The sequence below is a fragment of the Seriola dumerili genome, unplaced genomic scaffold (genome assembly GCF_002260705.1).
Source record: "Seriola dumerili isolate Sdu_G_001 unplaced genomic scaffold, Sdu_1.0 BDQW01000036.1, whole genome shotgun sequence".
Classification (NCBI taxonomy): domain Eukaryota; kingdom Metazoa; phylum Chordata; class Actinopteri; order Carangiformes; family Carangidae; genus Seriola; species Seriola dumerili.
Window position 1 is genome coordinate 3,890,086 of NW_019174291.1, and position 20,705 is coordinate 3,910,790.

Here is a 20,705-nt window from a genome sequence, read left to right on the forward strand (position 1 = left end):
GTAATAGGTAAATCCCAGATTTGAATCCTCAAGAATGGTTGAAATGTAACATGTAGGTTTAAGACAATGTCCTTCATGTGACCATACTGTCATCACCCTTCACACAAGGTGACACACACTACATCACATCCGTCTTTATTAGTACTATTATAGTCAAAGGGTTAATTCAAAGAACTGCTGTGTAATCCTCATTTATTATTAGCTTTAGGAAATGTTTACTATGTTGTTTTATCAGTTTACCACTTTTAAGACGAAAGTGCGAGTTTTATAGATAAACTCTAGAATTAAACAATTAAAAAGTTCCATGGAAAATGACTCTCTTCTCCAAGTTGAAACGAAGGAGAAGATGGGAAACGACCCTGAAACGTGCACCAGCCCCCAGGGGATAAAACAGTTGTGATCACTTCACACATTGATCTTTGCCATCTGCTCTTAGCTACAAGCTCTTAGCTATCGGCTTTTAGCCACTGCTTTAGCCATATTGCACTTTATCGTTCGTCTGCTCCTTTGTTCTTTCTGTTCCATGCGCTCCAAGTAACATTCTCTTTGTCCACACGTGAATTTTTTATAATCAAAGTCAAAACCAACTGAACCAAAACAGCAGAGTTGCTGAGAGTCATTTTTGTGACTTTTAATTATCACCATGTTTTCCTTTTTGAAGATTTCTGACAGTTTTAGAGTCATGTGGCCTACACCAGCCTCCTCTAAATTTATCCAGCAAGTGAAGTGCATTAGAGGTTATTTTGCATCAACCCGTGAGAGAAGCTGGCAGATAACACATCTGCCCATGACTGCCTGCAAAGAAGCCTATTTAGAGATCAAGAGTGCCCAAGACAGAAAGTCTGTTGGCAAACTCCACCAGAGCTGAGATACATCGGCAGAGCTTGCTATCCTGGGAATGATGACGTTGCCTCCAAGAGGTCCCACTCAGAGCTGCGTCGTCAGGTTAGCAGGCAATATCAGCTGCTTGGGTTTAAACCAAGGTCCTCAGCTACAGCGCAACTCACAGTAGGCCGGTCTTAACACTCTGCTCGTGACTGGGTTGATGTCGAAATATAGTAATATTTAATCATCAAATATCATTCGTAGATGTAGCATCATTAGCTGTATAGCCATAGTGTATAGGATTGAGGATGTATTTGGACACAGCCACTGTTTACTGCCTCATTGACCTATGACCTCCTTACCTGTTGCTGATCTGAGGCATTCTGGCTCTTGTACTGGAGCATTGTACCAGTTCAAACTCTAAAGGATTCATGCCCATAAAACCTGTACAGGGATTTAAAATGGTGACTTTTCACCACGGTCAGAGGATCCACTCAGGAGGAGAATGGATCCAGATAAATCCTGAACCGAACTTCAGCAACAAACTGAGCTGTGAGAGTACACACAGGTCTGGTTTCACTGAAGCTTCTCCACAGAGACTTAGTTTACTCACTGGGAGACAGTTTATTATTTTATTTGTTGTTGTCTGTTCTTCTTCTCTGCTGAAAAACCCTTTCTTCAGAATAAGCCTGAATGAGTTTGAGCAGCTGATGCACTGCCTTTATCTTTTACATCATCTGTCTCTTACTATACTGATCTTTACACAGATCTGGTTCGTGAGGGAACACCTGGACCCCGAGGCCCGACCAGTGCTGCAGAAACCCACACACCTGACCTACCTGCAGAGTATGTGTGTATTTGCTGAGTTTTGATTAGGTTTGTTTGTTACCTCAGGGTGGTTCTTGTTTCCATATATGGGTGTAGGCGTGTCTGTGCCTCTGTTGAGAAGTTTATAAACATTTGTTCCTCAGACTGAGTCTGAACTGGATCATCAGTGTGTTCAGCAGCAGCTCTTCATGGTGAGTGAACTCTTTTTATTATTGCTCATTCTCCAGACCAGCATGTGACAATGATTCACGCACAGAGACACTCAAGACAAGACAAAATATTTAGCATTTAGCACCTAAAGAGCCAGATATTTCCCTCAGGAGCTAGTTAAGGTTCAAAGATTCTACTTTATGTTATTTTCAGCTGCTGATTAATGAGATTTTAACTCATAACATTATGAACATTCATACAGGGATTAATTCCAAATTGTGTTTGGCGCAAAGCAGCCAGAACGTTTAATGAATGCAGCTTTAACCAAATTATTCTGTTAATCTAAACTGAACTAACCCATAAACATAGAGACGTCAGATTAGAAAATCCATACAAGCACACAGGTAAACACTACACAAACAAAGTATGGGAAGTCGTGTTTTAGGAAGGACAGTCTGTGTGAACAGCTGGGATGGTTAATGGAAAAATAAATCAGGATGTTTCAAACTAACATGTATATTAGAAATATAAAGGACCAACAACAGAGCCCATAGGAACTCCAACAGTATTAATGTTATAGCTCTGTGTTGTTAACGCTGTGTCTGTTTGATCACTTGTGAAACTTAAACACTTTATAAGCTAATTGGTCGGTTTCTGGCTCTTAAGTAACAGGCAGAATCACAGAATCATCTATACGGAAATATTCTATCAATACCAATGATTTTACAAGCATTTATGAAGATGAGACTCCTATTCCTAGTTAACCTGTTTAACTCTTCGATGTCTGACAGATGTGTGTGTCGAGATGTCTGCTGTGTGTCGGCATGTCTCTGGTTCCAATGGCGATAGTTTGCATGCTGTCTAACATCCTTCTGCTGATTCCTGAACTTAACATCCACTTCCTGTTGGAGGGTCACGTGACTAGAGAGGCCACCTGGGCCACAGGCCTGTGGGGGTCAGGCTTCCTGGTACATACATGTCTGTGTCATGTGATGTGACTTATGTTCCTCATACATCCTTCACACTGTATTTGTGTGTTGTCACATGTACATGTTGTTTTCTTCTGAGGTTGAGTCAGATTAAAGCTGAACTGCTGCTGTCACTACTGACTTCATGTCTGGTTTCAGGTTTTACTGGGAGCTCGAGTGTTTGTTCAGAGCAGTAGAACCAGAGGTTGCTGTGCTTTCAGGAGTCAGGTGAGTTGAGGGTGCACCCTACTTTTGTTACAGTTGCTTTATTCAGACTGTTGTTTCACCTCGGATGGTGGAAAATGTGATTGGTTTATTAAATCGCAGCAGCTGGTGAATTATGTTACAAATGGTACAGATGTTGTGTCAGTGTTGCAGTTGTGTACTCTCTCTTGCATTGTGTGATGAATCAGGCACAATCATCATTGTTTAAGATGCCAACCAGCCATTTATTCTGATAACAAGAGAGTTAATATTAAACTAAAAAAAATAAAAACATATTAAACTACAATCAATATAGCAAAGTCATCAATAACATAATGAGCTCAACAAATTATGTAACATGTGGGGCATCCTGCTCCAGTCTGCAGGTGCCCAGCAGTGGGGGCTCATGTTATACACAACAAACCAGGCCCATAGGAAATTAGTCATTGAAATTAATGAATAATAATACATCATTAAATGTTAACAAAAATTGAATAGTAAAGTAATGGAAAGTCAAATCATTGACTCTGCTACATCAGTTGTCACAGATGTTTCTCTCTCTTTGTTGGCAGATATTAGGGTTAAAGCTCTTTCTCACTGTATCCAGATGTTGTGTCAAGTGTAATATATGTCTGTCTGTATCCAGATGGTTTGCCAGGTGTTACAGATGTTTCTCTCTGAATCCAGATATGGAGTCAGGTGTTACAGATAAATAAGGTGTTACAGTTGTTTGTCAGGTGATACAGATGTCTCATGTGTATCCATATGGTGTGTCATTTGTCACAGCATTTGTGACAGATGTTGTCAGGTGTTACAGATGTTTTTTCTGTGTATCCAGATGTTGTTTCAGGTGTTATTTATTTTCTACATATCCAGATGTTGTCTCAGGTTTTACAGGTGTGCCAGTTTTTACAATGTTGTGTCAGGTTTTACACCTGTTTTCTAAGGTGTTACAGCTGTTTTCTGTGTATCCAGATGCTGTGTCAGGTGTCACAGATGTTGTGTCAGGTGTTACAGGTGTGCCAGTTTTTGCAATGTTGTGTCAGGTTTTACACCTGTTTTCTAAGGTGTTACAGATGTTTTCTGTGTATCCAGATGTTGTGTCAGGTGTTACAGCTGTTTTCTGTGCATCGAGATGTTGTGTCAGGTGTTACAGCTGTTTTCTGTGCATCGAGATGTGTCAGGTGTTACAGCGGATTTCTTTGTATACAGATGTTGTCTCATGTGGCATACTCCTGTGTGTGTCTGCTGGCTGCTGGTAGCTGTTGTTTGGTCAGTGCCACTGGTCTTGTTCAGGGCCCCCTTTGTCTCTACAACACCACCACTGGTACAACCTGGGGGGTCCCACTGAAACCCTTGGCTGACAGGTGAGACACACAAACACACAGATTATTAATCATCCAGCTGTTTTGAGTCCCTGCTGAATCTCTGTCCCTGGTCTCTGTTGGTGTTTCAGTCACTCAGGGTATCTGTACAACAGGACTCTGTGGTCTGGAGTATGTCTGCAGCCACGAGCTGTAGTTGAATGGAATGTAGTTCTGTTCAGTGTGATGGGGGGCACCAGTGCACTGCAGACTGTCCTCTGTGCAGCCAACATCCTCAACTCACTGCTGGGACTGATCGTTGGTCAAGGATTCTGCCACAACAAGGTCTGTGAGCTAATACACGTTTGTCTCTGTATGGATAGTTATTGTGTTCTGTCCTTCAAAGGTCTCTATGAGGGTCCAGATGAGGTTTTATGGTTCAGATTAGAGTTCAGATTAAGGTCTAGATTAGGGTCCATATTAGAGTTAGGTCTAGGGTTCAGATTGGGGTCCAGATTAGAGTTAGGTCTAGGACAGTGAGGGTCCTCAGCGTGTGTGCTCTTGTTTTCATTATGTTATGGAGAAAAAACCTTAATTTGTTCATATGTCAGAACAAAGGTCACATTTATGTTAGTGTAAAGATATCTTGTTATTCTTATTTAATTTTGTCAGTGTTTGTCTGTGTACCCAGATGTTCTGTCAAATGTTACAGACGTTGTGTTGCTATGTATCGAGATGTTGTTTAGAAATACCCACTGAATATCTTGTGTGTGTGTGTGTGTGTGTGTGTGTGTGTGTGTGTGTGTGTGTGTGTGTGTGTGTTACAGGTCAGTCCAGTTTAAGTTTAACACACCGAGTGATGGATCCTGAATACGGACATCAGCTGTGACAGAAACTTCATAAAATCTTTTTTTTTTGGCGGGTTCCTCTGAGGGTCTAATTATTAAAGCTGAAACGTTTCAGTTTAAAAAGCACTGATGCACTTTAAACAATAACTTTAAAAATTCCTGGAGAAATTTTGAATGTGCCTGATGCTTGGTGCGTGTACTTCACTCCTCACGTTTCAATCTGTACAAAGGACGTTACTTTCAGTTTCATTCATGTCGTAGAGACTAATCCTGACACTGACCTCAGTCACTGCAGGTGTCCCTCACAAAGCCTTTTGAAGCTGTCACGACTGGCCAAAATAACCTCACACTGATGGCTTCACAACCTAATTTCCAATTAGCCAATAAGAATCAGCTTTGTCCATATCTGCTCGGGTACTGCGTTAGTAGCACCTGCTGAGACCTGAGACCTGCTGTTGTAGCTGAAAGCTGAAAGTAAATTCAATGTCTGCTACTGAATTTACTGTCCAGTCTGAACTGTAATCTCTCTCTATGAGCACTAATTTGTAAACAGCTTTCTGTGTGTGTGTGTGTGTGTGTGTGTGTGTGTGTGTGTGTGTGTGTGTGTGTGTGTGTCTGTGTGTGTGTGTGTGGTTGTGTTTGTAAACATCACAGAGATCAAAGAGTCTATTAATGAGCTGGTTCGAGCTAAAAATGTGGACACAGGAGCAAGTTACAGAAAAATGTCACTTCTGCTTTTTTTGGAAATCAGCTCCTGAATTTGTATTGCAGTTAATGGGAGAGGTGGAGGGTACTCCCATCGTTTTGAGGCACGTGTTCAAATTCTGGAAGTCTCTGTGCTTAGGTAGACACATTCTATGAAACAGGACAAATTTGTCTACTATTGAGGAAGCCATGATGTGTGTAGACTGAAATATGTGGCCAGCAGGACAAGTTAAACAGAATTTTTTCAGAGGAGTTCTAGAGCTTCTCCCACTCTACCGATGATGTCATCCACTCTAGCTCTGAACATTCATTTCTTAATTTATCCAGTAACTAATAGGTACTATTTTCAGAATTAATTAATTATGAATTATTAATTAATTAATTAATTAATCAATGATTTACTAAGCAGCATAAGTACCATGTGAGTGTTAGGAAAAGAAGTAATTATAATGAAAAACTGTTCAGTCAGAGTTATTGATAAGACTCAACCTATTATTCACAGATTCATCAGATATCTGATGAGCTCAGATATTGTTGCCTGGCTCAGTGTGATCAATATATCAACAGTATAAACAGAAAACCTCACATTCATTCAGTCATTCCTCTGTACTGTTTATTTATTCATATTTATTCATGCACAATGTTTTAAAATAGATATAGATATATACATGGATATGCGTATAATAAAAAACTAAAGTTTCAGTGTGATCTCAGTTCTTTACTGAAGGACGTTTTGGAGACTCGCCTGGTCCTTGCTTCTTATTTTAGGTTTGGGTGAATTTGTTCCTTTTGAATATGAGACCCTGACCCTGCAGCTCTGAGGCGTACTTGTGTAATGACAATGTTTTTCACATACATCGACAATAAACTTAATGTGGATAGTAAGTGAGGTTTGAAATACACACTTTTCACTTCTGGGGCCTCTTGACTCTTGATGAGACAGTGATGAGCATTAGGGCTCCATGGGGGACTGATCTGGCTCTGTTCCTGTTCACCCTGTATACGGTCGACTTCAAATACAACTCTGAGTCTTCCCACATCCAGAAAGACTTGCATGACACAGCTGTTGTGGCATGTATCAGGAACGGGCAGGAAGAGGAGTACAAGGATCTGATGATGGCCTTCAGTGAATGGAACAACAAGAGCTGCCTCCTTCTGAACACCTCCAAGACCAAGGAGATGGTCATGGACTTTCGGAGGTCTAAGCACAGCCAATGTCTCTCTCTCGCGCGTCTTGTCTCTCACTACGCTGCAGAACAGAGAGGTTCAGGGGATCCTTAGAGGAAGTGGACTAATTTAATTATTATTGTTTATTTATTATTAACTGTTATTATTATTATCAACAATGAGCTCAATCTATCTATCTTTCTATCTTTTATACTGGGCAAAATCCTGCTAACATCTGTTAACATCTGGCTTCTCTTGTCAGAGTGATAGGGTACAATTGTCATTGGCTCTGAGGTCACATGACACGATTGTTTTAAGCTCCACCTCCGATCAGCATTGATGTAACTATCCTCATGCTGTGACCTCTTTCAGAATAGACACTGCAAACACACATGTCCAGCTGTTAAACCAGAAACAATGCGGTTACACCCTCAGCTGAGAGTGAGCTGCAGCCCTAAGATAAGTTACCCCCTCAGAGGGGCAGGACCAGTAGGTCCAGCACACCAGCTGGGTGAGTTTAGACCACTGGTTCCCTGGAGCTCCTTAATGATGATTTATTAAAAACATAACAAAAACTGATGAATAAAGACTGGAATCTGGGAAGGGGTTACACTAGGGTTAGGAACAACAGGTCTGAAACCTCATGCATGATCTGTGCAGGGTTTGGATTCTAGTCTTGTGGTGTGGTCCAGAGGCAACAAGAAAGTATTGCAGCTGAGTGGTGGCTGTGATTGAGCCTGAAAACTGATGGGTTCTCAAATTTACCATTTCAGATCTTAGCTGTTACTGTGGCGAGAACATTGTGACTCACAGAATAAGAAGAGAAAATAAATCAGAACGATCCTTCAAGAACAGAAGTCATTTCAAATACTGCGATTTATTCCATATGATGTACAAACAATACAGGATGTGTAAATGATAGCTACAAATGTACAAAACAGGAGAACCTCAGGGATCAGGAGAGAGAGAACCAGGACAACCAGGAACCAGGAGAAAGAGAACCAGCTGTCTCAGTGCAGCACCTCCCTGTCACCTGATCCAGAGTGGCTGGGGTAGATGTGGAGCTGAGGGAGGTCGATGCCATCATTGTGCAGATCCTCCTGCTTTTGTAAACCCTGAAGTTTGAACACCAGCTCATTGATGAACACCTGCCAGGTGGAGACATACATGCTTTTGAGTCTGGCTATTATCAACACTCACACACTTAAACACCAGCAGCTTTCTGAAAATTGAGACTCAAACCAACAGTCAGGGTCTGTGGCTCTCAGTTCCAAACCTCCTGCATCCTACTGAAGATAGAAATCTTTATAAACACCTCATCAATATCTATTTAATGTTTTAAAAAGGCTCAGTAATTTCCTAAAACAGCTAGTGGGATGGGTTAGGGTTAGGACTATTTTCAGAGGTGGATTAATTCACTTTTTGGTACTGTATTGAGTATTTGCAGCAGCAGGATGGTGTGTGTGGGACTGAGTCATGAGTCTCATGTTTCCTCTAAAATGCATTTCATGCTCAGGCTGGATGAAGTGTGACACAGGGTGACGTCCCCTCATTTAACCCTGACCACAGAACTGTGATTGGTTGTCAGAGCGAAAAGCAGATTGAACAGAACGTGCTGCATCAGTGAAGTTAAATGAGAGCTGTAGTTGAGAAGTGGAAGCAGCCGCTCTGGGGTTCTTACCTCTGTGCTGTTGTTACAGGAGTGAAGGATGTTCTGTGAACACAGAGAGCAAACACATGAGACACAGAGAGGACGACATACATATTCACCTATCATTAATAATAGAGTTACCTGCAGTCTGTGTGTCTTCTCCTCATCTGTCTTCAGGTCCAGCAGTTCATCGATGTTCACCTCCTCTGGCATCTCCTCCTCCTAAACAACATCAGACAATATCAGTTACTGCTGCTGTTAAGTCTCCAGGACCAGCTGCAGGGATTGTAATACACCATGCAGCCTGCAGGGGGTGCTGCCATGACAGGCCGTTACCCTCATTTCCAGCTCTAGGGCAAAACTAATGGCAGGAAAGTGCATCACATGTCACATGTGTTGGAATCTGAGAATCAGGATAAAACACTGGAGGAAAAGTATGAAAATTATGTCAAAAAACATGAACATGTGACACTGATGCACTTTCCTGCCATTAGTTTTGCCCTGGAGCTGGAAATGAGTGTAACGGCCTGTCACAGCAGCACCCCCTGTTGGCTGCATAGTCAGTGGTTGTTTGTTTCTATATGTTAGCCCTGTGATGGACTGGTGCCCTGTCCAGGGTGTACCCCGCCCTCGCTCAGTCTCAGATGGGATTGGCTTCAGAAAAGTACAGGGACATTGGAACAACACAGGGACATGAGGACAACAAAGGGAGATGGAGACAATACAGGGACATGGGAACAACACAAGAACATGGAAGAAATAAGGGGACATGGGAACAATACAGGGACATGGGAACAATACAGGGACATGGGAACAATACAGGAACATGGGAACAATACAGGGACATAGGAACAACACAGGGACATGGGAACAATACAGGGACATGGGAACAATACAGGAACATGGGAACAATACAGGGACATAGGAACAACACAGGGACATGGAAACAATACTGGGACATAGGAACAACACAGGGACATGGGAACAATACAGTGTGTGTGTGTGTATGTGTGTGTAAGTGTGTATGTGTCCAGATGGGGCCTGTGACAGGAAATGAACCAAAGAGGTAGATCTGATTATTTATTTATCACCAAGCACACACATCAACCACGCCTTGATCAGACACACACACACACACACACTGCATTGACGTACATTAGACTGTTCTAAGGGGGAGGAGAAGGAAAGTAATAATAATATTTGTCTCCTGATATTAATCAAGTATAATGACTGTGTGTGTGTTTCAGGGAGGGCGTGGCTGGTGTGTGTGTGTGTGTGGGTGTGTGTGTGTGTGTGTGTGTTTGTGTGTGTGTCTGTATGTTTGAACCTAAACACAAAGACAAACCAGTCCCTCCCCCTTCATCATCAACCTTCCTCTAATGCAGTGTCTCTGACATGTCAATAACTCCACCCTCCTTGGAGCTTCGGGTTAATAAATCAAGTGGGTTTTAAAACACTTCACGAGTCAGATGGATGAATAAATGAATGGATGAATGGATGGATGCAGGGAGGAGGGATGAAATGTTTTCTGATAAGGGGAGCTGAGGATCAGAGTTACAGCAGTAACCACTCTACACTGTACTACACTCTACACAAACATCACCTCCCTTACTGTTGTAGTGTTGTTCTGTATCATCGTAAGGAAGTGTTGTTAATTCATCTGTTTGTCACAGACACGTTAATATTTGTTTGTTTTCCACCTGAATATCTGATCTGACAGAACAACCTGTAGTGATGGTACTGTTCAGACCCTCACAGAACCTGGTTAAGGTTAAAGATCCTGGTCTGGTTTAATACAGAAACAGTTCACTTTATGATATTTACATTGAACCTAAACCACCATCTTCAACTGACCTGAACCAGGGAGCTGTTGTTGTCTGACCCAGACAGGACTCTCAGCCCTGAACTCGAGTCCTCCAGCAACCTGGACCATCTCCTCCAGACTGTGACTCTGCTGCTGTTCATGAATGTGTTGCTTCAGTAAAATGATTGTTACCTCTGAGCACCAAGACAACATGACTAGTTCTGATCAATAACACTGAAACTATGTCTATCGCTGAGACTAGGATTTGCCTGTTATTTGCATTTGATCTAAACATTAGATATAATGTTCCAACATTTTTCTGTTTGTTTCAGTGGTTTTAAAAAACAGGAATAAAGCTGCTATTTAATCACTTCCCATGTATCTTTGACTATCTGACATTAAAGCCTCAGTTTTATATATTTTCAGTTTCTTCCAGCAGCTGAATTTATTTCCTGTTCCAGTCATTTTGTTTTCATTTAAATTTCCTATCATTTCATCCTCATACACATAAAACACACATGATTGTTATAAATATCATATATATTAATTATATATTTAAATTACACAAAGATAGTAGAATGACACATCCCTGCAGATGTAAGATAAAAAATGTGCATGATAATGCATGTGATTAATAATGTGAACAGATCTGAGAGCTGCTCCCACAGTAAATGTTCCTCCTGATGACGACTTACAGTAATGAACACTTGAACTCCTCAGAGATGATGTTTGAATGAGAACAGACCATGTTCTCTAAATGACAGGAAACAGGATGCTCTGGTCATTGGTTCAACACATTTGGATCAATTTGCCACTGAAACTAGTCCTTGATGAACGCACTATTTCCTCCTGTGTGAGTTTGATAAAAACTACAGTAACACAACCAACCAGGTTTTTTTTATTTTAAAGGGAGATGGTGATAATGAAACACTGTGATGGAGAGTGTGTGTAACCTGATCCATCTCATACACAATGTTACTGTGTGTGTGTGTGTGTGTGTGTGTGTGTGTGTGTGTGTGTGTGTGTGTGTGTGTGTGTAAGAGGTGGAGCTCATGTAAACAGTCTGATCATGTGACTCATTACTGTGACTATCCAGCCCATTTTAAAGAGACCTGACCTAAATCCTGCTCCTCCATCTTTATCAGACATGTTCAAACAGCTCACTGCTGATTTCTGATGATATTTAAATTTCCACTGGTGCAGTTGATTGTTCTGTTTGACACAGTAAACCATTATATTAAGAGGCTACTTGACTGTGTGGGTGTATCAAGTCTATCATTAGACTGGTTAACATCTTATCTCGCTGACAGAAGTTTCACTGTCTCTATCAACCCCCTTTTCCACTGGTCAAAATCATTCAATCAGCATTCACACCCGGGTCAAATGACTCTGCAGTAAAAGCAGGTATTTATCAGCTCCAGCTCCGGGGATGGAAGACTGAGTGATTGAAGCATCTCATATGGAGGCTCCAACACTCTTACATGAGCAATAACCCGGGGACGAGATGTAAAAGATCTATTTTACCAGTTTACATGGCGGCTAGACGCTCACACTACCTCTGTGTGTGTGCTCTGTAAGGGCATGTGATGACATCACTCCTTGCAGTTGTGTGTCCTCAGTCTGAACAGAAGAGAAAAGCAAACTCAACTGGCAGTGGAAAAGAGGTCAATTGGCTTGTATTAGCTGGTTAACCCGAGTTTTTAAAAAAAAAAAAAACCTGCTTATAACTGCTAATTTTGATGAAAAAGGGTATCAGAGACTTTGTAACTGATTCCTCTCCACTGACTTGTGAGGTCCTGCAGGGCTCAAGTCTGGGGCCCCTGCTATTCACTTTATATTTTCTGATGTTGGGACAGCTTATAAACAGATTTAATATAATTTATTTACAGATGATATCCAACTATATTTCTCATTCAAACCTACAGAGGCTCAAAGAAGCGCCTAAGCTCCTAGACTAACACTTTAGGGATTGGACAGTGGAAAGTTTGTGACAGCTCACTGCTGATGAGACAGGGGCTCTAACGGCTGCTACAGAAAAGGCTGCCCGCAAGATCCCTCTGCTGGTAATTTATTTGATCATTATTCAACACCCTTGTTAAACAGCTGACCAGATCTTGTTTTTTCCACTTGAGAAATATCAGTAAACTGAGACCTGAGCATGTACTACATGGGTGATTCTTCCAGTATCTTCTTCCATAGCTGTTTTATACTGTATGAAAAGCTGCTTCTTCAGTTCAGTCAATCCCTGTAGCCTCTGAAGGCAGCATGACTAACATGTTGTTAATCTGCAGCCTCTGAGAAGAGCCTTGACAGAGTGCAGTGCCACTACACATGTACATCACTGTATTTACCTTCATTGAAAAGAACCAGAGACAGGCTGCAGTTTAACTACAAGGACATATACACACACGGTCAGTTATAACTGACTAGTACACACACAGTTCGTTATCACCAGATACTCTGCTTTTTAAAGGGATAGTTGGGGTTATATGACATGGGGTTGTGTGAGGTAGTCATGCATGCAGTGTATTACCTGCAGTATATTAGATCAGCACTGCCATTTAGTAGAGGTAGCAGGAAACACTAGCAGAGGGATGAGCTGCTGTGCACCAGGACCAGCAGAAAAAGCGTGTTTTGGACACCTTAAATATTCCCACTGAAACAATCCAATACCCGCTTAAATGTTTAAATGTAAACTTCAGTTTGTTTTGACGGGAAGATAAAGAGCTGAAAATATTCTGTATATTCTATTCAATATTCTTAAGCTGAGTGTGTATAGTCGGCAGTCAAACTTTGCTCATCATCATGGTGCTTCACCTGGGATGAGTCCACACATTTGTTGTTGTTGTACTGTAAGACAGCTGCTTTGTCCAAAGTCCACAAACATCCATGGTGTAAAATCGTACTTCCACACTCTACTTCTCAGATGGTTTGGTGTTGTGATTGTCTGCTCAGGACGGCTTTGATAGTGTCCTCCAATTAAAAAAAACCCAAGGTAACGTTACTATCTGTGTAGTTTAATGATGTCAACCACATAGGTCAGGCTGACAGTGAAGTTTTAGAGTGCCCTCTGCTCGATCACAATGCAGATGGTCTCATAGGCAGAAAGAGCGCTACGCCACAGGATCTTTTCCAACCTTCTTTTTATCAACATAGCGTCTCATGTTTTGTCCTTGAAACACACAGCAGTGCAAATGCTGTTGTGTAACAAAACTGTGTCCATGTTCGGGATGAGATACATCAGAATTATTGCTAAGATAGCATGGGCCCGATATAATCATTTTAACTGTTTCACCAAATCCTTGTCATAGTAACGACCTGATGGAAAATCACCTACACAAAAACATAGCAATTAAAACAACATCAATGAATCACACTTGACTGTAATGTGTCCATATTTAGATAAACAGCTGCTTCGCTTGGTTCTTCTCGGTGGGAGTTTAGATAATACGTGCACACGCACATGCATCTGCATGGCTGAGCTGTACTAGTTACACACAAACATAAACACACACTCAGAGTAACACAGAGACACACACTCTTTCCCCCGCAGCAGTGTTCATGCTGTCAGCTCTTGTTATGACTTTTAACTCTTCCTCTGCTTTACCTTTAAATCTCCAGTTGAATAGCTCTGGCTGTTTCCACTGAGCCTCAAAATAATCTCCTCTGTGTCACAGTCCAACAAACAGATACTGGGAGGAATCACTTCTGCCCAGCAAACTTCCCAGTAACCGCATGTCAGACCTAGTATGGTCATTTTTGTCTGATAAACAACAACATAGTTGTGAAGGCCCTGCTGAGACTCTCTCTTTCTAATTTCATTTTTCCCTTGCACTGTTTTTCTTTTGTGCTGCTGTGTCAAATTTTAATTTCCTCTACAGGGGAACAATAAAGGTACATCTAATCTTATCTTCTTATCTTATTTTATCTTACCTTATCTTGTCTTATCTTATTTTATTTTATCATTCCAACATTCATCTGAAATAATCTAATAATAATCTGTCTGCCCTAATTCAGAATGTTTGTGATATTAATGTCATGGTGCCTGGCAACAGATTATTTCTGTTTGTTGGTGTTGGTATTAAAAGGGTTTCTAAAAACCAAAGTATCTGTCTGCCTACTCCCAGAGGGAAAATATACAGCTGTTATGGACTATTTTATTTTATATTATGACAGTTTATGAAGTCTTAAGTGACATTTTTAGAAGATGATTCTAAAAAATAAGTCTTGTTAAACCCTGGTTTAGTTTAGGTAACAAGAACTTAAAATCTTGATGCGCTATACTTCTGTTTCTGTGATGTTAATGTTTTTAAATGTTTTCACACCACGATGATCTCACCTCAGATCAACTCAGAGTGGTTACACATCAGAGTGAATCACTGCAGCTAGCTAGCCTTTAACTAACCATGTAGTTTACTGAAGGATGCTAACCTTTAGCTAACATTTAGTTTACAGCAGCAAGCTACGTTAGGTTAACATTCAGTTTACTGGAGGATGCTAACATTCAGCTAACATTCAGTTTACTGCAGGACGCCAACACTCAGCTCACCTTCACTTTACTGTAAGATGCTAACATTCAGCTAAAATTCAGCTAACAATAAGTTGGCTACAGGATGCTAAACTTTAGCTAACATTCAGTTTATAGCAGCACGCTAACATTCAGCTAAAATTCCGCTAACATTCAATTTACTGCAGGATGCTAACCTTTAGTTAACATTCAGTTTACTGCAGGATGCTAACCTTTAGCTTACATTCAGTTTACTGCAGCAGGCTAACCTGTAGCCAATATTCAGTTAATTGCAGGATGGTAACATTCAGCTAACGTTCAGTTTTCAACCAAATTGTCCTGATTTTCACCATAATTAAAATTATAATCATAATATTGCATGTGTTTTCAGCACTTACTTCTGTCCCACTCATTATTACATCATGATTTGCTAACAGTTAGCTGTATGTTGAAGAGCTCCATGAGGCTGACTCCTTCCCTGCAACAAAAATGCTGCGTTCATGGCATCCATGGTGTAAAAAGGTGTGTTCATTAGGTGTGCTTAGCTCTGAAACAATTGTCTTCCATCCTGATGAAATGGTGTGTGCATGAAAGTGTAGCACTTAACCAGAGTTTGACAATACAGTCCCTACGCTAGTAAAACTGTTTACTGCAGGATGCTAACATTTAGCTAACATTCAGGTTACTGCATCATGCTAACATTCAGTTAACACTCAGTATACTGCAGGATGCTAATCTGGGTTAAAGACATGGCACTCTATAGCCTTTCAATGTTTAATGTTCCTATGTATATTAATATTGCTATATGTTCGAAGAGAAAAAAAACTACACTCCATGCAGGTGTTTTGTGTCTCTCCTGTTCTGGGATCCTACAGTTGAAAGGGTGGGGGGACTTTTACCTGTCTGTACACTGGGGCACATGTTCTCATAATCCATCCATGTCCTGACCTCTGCTCAGCTAACATGTTGATTTAATTGTGTTAAATTATAATGAGTCACATTAATCATGAAAACTCTGATCCTGGGTCAGTTACAAGCACCAGTAGAAGTATAAAGTTACAGTATCCTTCAATCAGTACTTCAGTACCACAAGCAGCAGCAGTGGGGTACTTTCAGTAGTACTTACTCTAGTGTTAGGAGTAATATTGGAATATTAGTAGTATTATTCTTGTATAATATGCTGTAGTACTGCAGTAATTCAGTACCACGAACTACTGGTGGCATAGTATTTTGCAGTTGTAGCCAACTGTACTACTCACCCTCCCACTGTAGAGCTCGTCCAGTCCACAGTCGATCCACTTCTCCACATCCAGCCTCCTCTGCAGCTCTTTGCGGTTGTATTTGACGGTGACCCGGGCCTGCCGCCGCTGCAGACTCTGACCCGGGTCCCGCCCGCCGCTGGCATGACTTGGTGACTGATTACTGCACACCTTATTCACCCTACGACCCACCCGGTGAGCCGCCATCTGGGCCTAACAGACCCGGACAGAGACCAACAAAGAGACCCCGAAAAAATCCAAAAATAAAAAAAATATTCAAAAGACTGATTTAAGAAAAAAATCTGTTTTTAATGAAAGACAAAAAAAATCAAGAGGATAAAAGGAAATCTGCTGCAGTCAGAGAGAAAGACTAACAATTATAATAAAAAACAATAAATATAATTATTATAATTATTATTACTTATTATAACAATAATAATGATAGTAAAATCCCATTTTATTCCTTTAAAAATCGCGTAAAATTTTGTTTTAGATTAGAACAATAAAGAATCCACAGACGCAGAGAAAAAACTAGTAGAAAAACAGAGGCTTGTCTGCAAACCAGACGACAGTCGCTGTGTCGCGTGCAGACTGAAACCGACAGAAACGGAGCAGGGCTATTGCTGCTGCGTTCACGTGCTGTCGGGATTTATTATATCCAGACAGAGATTGGGACAGATGAACCGTGTGCACCGTCTTTGATTTAAACAGCAGCGAGTCCTGTGGTGACCACCAGTCACCTCAGAGGCATCACACTGTTAATTCCTGTTCTGCAATAAAACATTTTTTGCAAACATTTATATTTTAGATCTGAGGTGTTTCAACTTGGCCTCGGCTTCTTTCCTGTATGACGTCACCATGTCTGTTAGAGAAAACTGCACATCACAAATCTCAAATCAGCTACTGTTGTTTGTTGTTTTGTGGATGATTCTGACTGTTAAAAATAATAATCAATAATAACTGATAATAACAGATTAAAGTGATGGACACAGTAAGACAATGACTGAGATAACAACTGGTTTTCTGTTCCTTCGATTTTATAAGTGAAAAGAGGATGAAAAAGTGAAAAAACACACTGATTATTTTACATCAGCAGCCATGTGAAGCCCCACTTCGTTACACTGTGAAATAAATACAGTTAAAACCAAAAGTGGTTTTTAAGCAGCAGCAAACGTTTTTTATGTGATGTACAAGTTTACAAGTAGACATGAATGCAGCATGAGAGGACTGCAGGGTCCTAGCGCTCCTGTTTCCAGAACACATGTAAGAGCTGACAGAGTGAAGCAGCTGCGGCACCTGGTGGTAAACAGGTGAGCTGTAGGTGTGTCCGTGCTAAAGCTGCAATGAAAACAGAGACATCACTAGTGAACCTCCCAGAGAGCACAATCCACATTCATTTAGAGCGCAGACCTCCACCAAGAGCAGACAACACCCACCAGACTCCAGAAAAAAAATCCAGATTCACAGTAAATGATTCATATCTGAGTTATTCTCTGAGCCCTAATCCTTCTCTCCACCACGTACAGTGCAAATTTCCGTTCAGGACTGTTTACAAAATCCTGCTGACAGACAGACAGACAGACAGACAGACAGACAGACAGACAGACAGACAGACAAACAGACAGAGGTGAAAACATGACCTCCTGAGCGAGAGTTATGTTCAACATTTGACACTTGTTATTATCTCTGTTTGGTCACCTGGCAGATGAGGTCAGCATGTGACTGCGTCTGAGCCTGAGCAGAGCAATGATGATGTAACAGTGATGTCATCATGTCTGATCAGCCGTATGTGAGCATGAAGGATTATCACTGATGTGCGGCTGGTCATCTCAGCTGACTCATCTGTCTCCTCTGAGCCAATATCACAAAATAAAAATCACCTGAACTGAGAAACTTCTTTCAGAAAGTGAGAAAAATTGTTTTCCACACAGGACTCAGAGAGCCAGGGCCAAGAGAGAAGCCAAGGTGACCCTGGAAGAATCCCTGACGCAGACTTCATGGCTGCGACTACAGACACGTGACAGATATATAACTCCACCCTGATGCATTTGGAAACATTCATGGTGACTGAAGATTTTTTTTTACAGTTCTTCTCTGTCGCTTTGGTACATTTCTCAGATCAGAATTGAAATTCTCAAAACTACTTGTTCAATCTTCACATCAGTTTCTCATTTCTTTGAACAAGTTGCAAATGCTTTGGTACATCCATGCAAATGATTATGTACAATTCTCTGCTGTTTCCTACATTATCAACTGCTTATGTCATGTTGATCAAAATGGATTATAATGGGTCTCTGTTGAAGGTGAATCTTGACTTTCTCTAAAGAAGGGAAATGTGTGAAGCATTAGATCAACAAATGATCAACCAGTTTTTTGAAATAGCTCAAAGGTGCATCTCATGAACCATCAACTGGCAAGTATATATATATATATATATATAGCCGGAGCACAACACAATGTTACAATGTCTGACAATGGAAGGACAAAGAATTGGACGGGGTCAACAGCCAGAGAGAAGAAGAAGAGGAAGAGGAGTGAGGCTGCGTGGCGGAGGAGTTGGGAGGCAAAACAGAGGAAGAGGCAGAAGAGGCTGAGGACATGTGTCCTGATGAGATAAGAGCCACACTTGTAGACCACGTTCTCAATCATGGGCTTACAATGGCCGAGGCTGGTCGAAGGGTGCAGCCAAATGTTGGGAGAACAGCTGTGTCCTCAATCATTCAGACTTTTCGTCGACAGAACAGGTATGTAATCTAACAATAGGAACTGTACTGTAATGCTGTATACTTTCTATAATGCTTCATACAATATTACAGTATTCCACTCGCATTTTACAATATACAGTAAGTATATTTTATACAGTGACATTTTATCTTACTCAATTTTGTGTTTTGCATTACTATATTTTTTCCACATAGGACTGCAATACAACTTCACAGGGGTGGCAGAGGGCCCCTTCTCACACCTGGACAGGAGGAGGCTATTTGCACCATGGTTGTAGAAAACAATGCCATAAGACTAAGGGAGATAAAGAGTGCCATTATAGAGGACAACAACATCTTTGAAAACATCCAAACAGTCAGCAACTCAACCATTGACAGGGTGCTGAAAAGACACCAAATGAATATGAAGCAGCTGTACACTGTTCCATTTGAAAGAAATGGTGAAAGAGTGAAGGAGCTGCGCTACCAGTATGTATAGGTAAAACATGTATGAGCATGCAGTAACTGTACCTCACAGTAAACAGCACAACATCGTATAGTGATATACAGTACAGTAAGTGTGACCTTTACACATTTGCTATGGCTGTAGAAAAGAAGATGCAACATGTGCTGTATACATTTGATGTAACTGTATCTTGTCCAAAATGAAAATGCATGTAATTCATAAAACTCATTTTGTGTCTTCTGGATATAGCGTATAATGGAACTGGAAGCAAGTGAACCACCGCACAACTTCATCTACATGGATGAGGCTGGCTTCAACCTAACGAAACGCAGAAGGCGTGGTCGAAATATCATCGGCCACAGAGCTACAGTTGATGTGCCAGGCCAACGGGGCGGGAACATAACCATGGGTGCTGCTATCTCTGAGAATGGTGTGCTAACGCATATTCCCATTATTGGGCCATACAAAACAGAGCGTCTTGTCACCTTTTTAGACACTCTCTACAGGGATCTCATCCCTGAACAAGAGAGGGGTCAGATTGGAGATGACTTGCCAAAGTACGTAATAGTTTGGGACAATGTCAGTTTCCATCACTCCAACATCATCAGGCAATGGTTTGCGACCCACAACAGGATGCTGATGGAGTTCCTCTCACCCTACTCCCCATTCCTTAACCCCATTGAGGAATTTTTCTCAGCATGGAGATGGAAAGTATATGATCGCCAGCCACATACACAGATGACCCCTCTGGCTGCCATGGATACAGCGTGTGATGACATCACAGCAGATGCCTGCAGAGGCTGGATAAGACACTCTAAAAGATTCTTTCCACGCTGCATCGCAAGAGAAGATATTCGTTGTGATGTGGATGAGAATTTGTGGCCCAACAGACAGGAACGTCAGGAGGTGTAGGAAGACTGCACTGTAATTCCTACAGCACTGCATGTACAGTTTTCCCTAAGGAGATTGTCCTATGTTCACATTTCTACTTTTGTTTTTTTCTTTTTTTCTTTGTGCTATGTAGTGCTGTCTTTTTCTTTTCTGTATCGCAATGACATGGTCTGTCAACAAATTACAGTACAAACAGTAAAAGTGTAAATGTGAATCTTGTCCAGTCTCTTGCAATCAATCTCCCACATACACTAAGGTGTAACTTACAATTTACAATAATTGTCATCAAAACTTTAGCCATAGTTTACATCAGAACATCCCTCCAGAGTACACTGTTATATTGACAACATGACTAAGCAATTTGATTGTCTTATCCGTACACAATAACACAAGGACTTGTCATTCTGATGGCGGTGACATGTTCAT

General features: G+C 41.1%; 3 protein-coding genes across 5 annotated transcripts; 2 read left to right on the plus strand and 1 right to left on the minus strand.

Moving 5' to 3' along the window:
- The first annotated feature begins 901 nt into the window (after window positions 1-901).
- LOC111216796 (transmembrane 4 L6 family member 1-like) lies at window positions 902-4,727 on the plus strand. The gene is made up of 8 exons (XM_022738411.1): window positions 902-945; window positions 1,508-1,679; window positions 1,797-1,844; window positions 2,595-2,771; window positions 2,931-2,999; window positions 4,188-4,342; window positions 4,432-4,624; window positions 4,686-4,727. Exons 1-8 carry the CDS (start codon window positions 902-904, stop codon window positions 4,725-4,727), a joined length of 900 nt encoding a protein of 299 aa, XP_022594132.1.
- Window positions 4,728-7,857: 3,130 nt separating this feature from the next.
- On the minus strand, window positions 7,858-16,575 carry ppp1r14a (protein phosphatase 1 regulatory inhibitor subunit 14A). Its single transcript, XM_022738483.1, has 4 exons — window positions 16,221-16,575; window positions 8,792-8,872; window positions 8,681-8,713; window positions 7,858-8,147 (listed from the first exon to the last, which is right to left on the minus strand). The coding sequence occupies exons 1-4, from the start codon at window positions 16,425-16,427 to the stop codon at window positions 8,010-8,012; spliced, it is 459 nt and encodes a 152-aa protein (XP_022594204.1). The 5' UTR covers window positions 16,428-16,575; the 3' UTR covers window positions 7,858-8,009.
- A 1,438-nt stretch (window positions 16,576-18,013) lies between these two features.
- LOC111216851 lies at window positions 18,014-20,473 on the plus strand. Of its 3 annotated transcripts, none has more exons than XR_002664935.1 (3): window positions 18,710-18,964; window positions 19,139-19,421; window positions 19,638-20,473. XR_002664935.1 is itself a non-coding variant. In XM_022738477.1 (3 exons), exons 1-3 carry the CDS (start codon window positions 18,819-18,821, stop codon window positions 19,642-19,644), a joined length of 426 nt encoding a protein of 141 aa, XP_022594198.1. In that variant the 5' UTR covers window positions 18,710-18,818; the 3' UTR covers window positions 19,645-20,473. The 3 variants fall into 3 exon arrangements, 2 of the variants coding, with proteins under 2 accessions (XP_022594197.1, XP_022594198.1); XM_022738477.1 differs by having other exon boundaries at window positions 19,139-19,411; XM_022738476.1 differs by lacking the exons at window positions 18,710-18,964; window positions 19,139-19,421 and adding an exon at window positions 18,014-18,283.
- The last annotated feature ends 232 nt before the right edge of the window (window positions 20,474-20,705 follow it).